Consider the following 2784-nt stretch of genomic DNA (forward strand, 5'->3'; position numbering starts at 1 on the left):
CTAGTTTTAATTGAGCACATTAGATGATTCTTTTTTATCTGCTTGCATATCAATTTTACATATTTTCCATTTTTGTTTAGTGAGTGCCTAATCCAAGTTCACTTTTACACAATAATATATCACTTTATGTGCTTCCCTGGTAGGGAAATCTGCAGCAGTAGAGAATCTGCCTGCTATGCAGGAGATGCAGGTTCAGTCCCTGGGTCTGGAAGATCCCTTGGAGAAGGAAATGGCAACTCACTGCAGTGTTCTTGCCTAGGAAATCCCATGGACGGGGGAACCTGGCAGGCTATAGTCTATGGGGTTAAAAAAGAGTCGGACATGACTTAGCGACTCAAAAACATGCCATGTTATGAGTACCAAAGGTAACTTACATTAGAATATTCCCAACTCCCAATTTCTCTTTCCCATGTTTTATAACATTGCTGTTAATCATTCACTTATCCATATAATCATAAAATAAATTCTTAAAACTATTTATTTGAATAAATGGTTATCTATTACATCAATTAAAAATAAAAATAAAGTATCTTTTAGCTTCATTATTCCATTTCTGATGCTTTTTTAATGTGGATCTAAATTTATGACAGTACATTTTTCATTATTCTGAGAAAATTTTTAAAGTAATTTTTGCAGTGTCAGTTTATTACCTATTGATTCTCTGTTTCTGCACACCTAAGAAAGTATTTCTCTTCCACTTTTGAAGGATAATGTCACTATATGTAGAATTTAGACTTTCTTTTTCCTTAGAATACTCAAATATTTCATTCAGTTCTATTCTTGCCAAAGTGTTAAATATCTACCATATGATCTAGCTATTTCATGCCCAGCTATTACTCAAGATCAAATGCAGGTTTTGGACTTTACAGTCTAAAATACATGAGTTATATTTTATGTAAAGACATAAAAAGTAAAAGTATTGAGAATGTCAGAAAAGCTAGCTTTTAACAGGATAAAGAGATACATAAACAATAGAGAAGAAAAATAAAGTACAACTAAAATCAGTAAATAATTTATTAGAAGCTAAGCCATGTGGAATGCATCACACAACAATTCTGATTCCACTTATTTTGTTAGATTTATTTTGGCTAACTTTATTTGATGCAAAGTTAGGTTACTTTAACAAGTCTATCTCCTTTGGGATCTTTTGATACTTTGGTGATAGTAAAATGATCAGCTGTTCTACCCAAGAGAAAAATTACACATGCATTTCACATTTTCCCAGTGGTGCTGCCAGCCATGGTAGCATATACTCCTGTGGTCATATATTATCTAACTTTTGAAATAAACAGAGATCCCAGAAGTGTATCCCCAACCGAGTCCCAGGAGCCTATTAACATTATTGTTTCTGCATAAAACCCTCTAGTCTTCTGACTTTCTTAGTCACTAGCACTGGAATAGCTATGTTTAGACAACTGGTTCTTGACCTAAAGAAAAACAAATCAGATCTCTATTTTGCTGAGTTCATGACACTTAAGGAAACTGTATTATATTTTCTTCTCAAAAGCAGACAAACATTACTAGAAATTAAAGGGTCATAAAGTGATCTAATTTTTAATACCTCCCTAGAAATATTTTTAATCCTCTATTAATGTCTGCTATCTCTATCTTGAATTTCAATAGTTCCAGATTTACTCTCACTGGTTTTCCTGGCTTAGAAGTTGACTACCTCTGGCTCTCCATCCCTTTCGCCTCCATTTATGCCATGGTTTTCCTGGGGAACTGCATGGTGCTCCACGTGATCAGGACTGAGCCAAGCCTACACCAGCCCATGTTCTACTTCCTGGCCATGCTGGCCCTCACTGACCTGTGTGTGGGGCTGTCCACCGTGCACACAGTGCTAGGAATCCTATGGGGGGTCATTCAAGAGATCAGCCTGGATTCCTGCATTGCCCAGTCCTATTTCATCCATGGTCTGTCCTTCATGGAGTCCTCTGTCCTCCTTACTATGGCTTTTGACCGCTACATTGCCATTTGCAACCCACTACGCTATTCCTCCATCCTAACTAATGACAAAATCATGAAGATTGGGGTGGCGATCTTATGTAGGAGTTCTATGCTCATACCTCCAGTCATTATTCGCCTAAAGTTCTTAAACTATTGTCACCCCCACATCCTTTCTCACTCTTTCTGCCTGCACCAAGACTTAATTCGAATGGCCTGTTCAAACATCCGCTTCAATAGCATCTATGGTCTGGCCCTGGTGGTCAGCAACCTGTTGTTGGATGCAGTGCTCATCATTATCTCCTATATCATGATCTTGCATGCGGTCTTAGCAATTGCATCACGAGAAGAGAGAATCAAGTCTTTGCAGACCTGTGTATCTCACATCTGTGCTGTTTTGGTTTTTTACATCCCAATCATTGGTCTGACCATGGTTCATCGTTTTGGCAGACACCTCTCACCCTGGGTTCATGTTCTCATGGGCAATGTCTATATTCTTTTCCCACCCTTAATGAACCCCATTATTTATAGTATCAAGACCCAGCAAATACGAAGAAGAGTCCAGAGATTGTTTTACTTGACAAAATGTAAGTCTTAATATCAAATGTGAATGTATTTAAAAGTCAACAAAGGAGTTTAAAAGGGTAAGAGTCAGTGAATAATTAAAATATGTTTAATGACTTTTATTTGAATGAGGCTTTCCATTTTACAAATACCTTCCTCTGCTTTTTCCTTGAAACTGTCATATCAGTGAAATTGACATGTTATGCTGTCAATGATTTTTGTATATCTGAAAATACATATATAATAGCTTCAGAATCTTAATAAGGTCTGAGGCAG

General features: G+C 36.8%; 1 protein-coding gene across 1 annotated transcript; it reads left to right on the forward strand.

The window, feature by feature from the left end:
- The first annotated feature begins 1591 nt into the window (after window positions 1–1591).
- LOC122700385 (olfactory receptor 51V1-like) lies at window positions 1592–2542 on the forward strand. Its single transcript, XM_043913285.1, has one exon. The coding sequence runs from the start codon at window positions 1592–1594 to the stop codon at window positions 2540–2542; it is 951 nt and encodes a 316-aa protein (XP_043769220.1).
- Window positions 2543–2784: the final 242 nt, after the last annotated feature.

This window comes from Cervus elaphus, chromosome 1 (assembly GCF_910594005.1).
Source record: "Cervus elaphus chromosome 1, mCerEla1.1, whole genome shotgun sequence".
NCBI classification, from domain to species: Eukaryota; Metazoa; Chordata; class Mammalia; order Artiodactyla; family Cervidae; genus Cervus; species Cervus elaphus.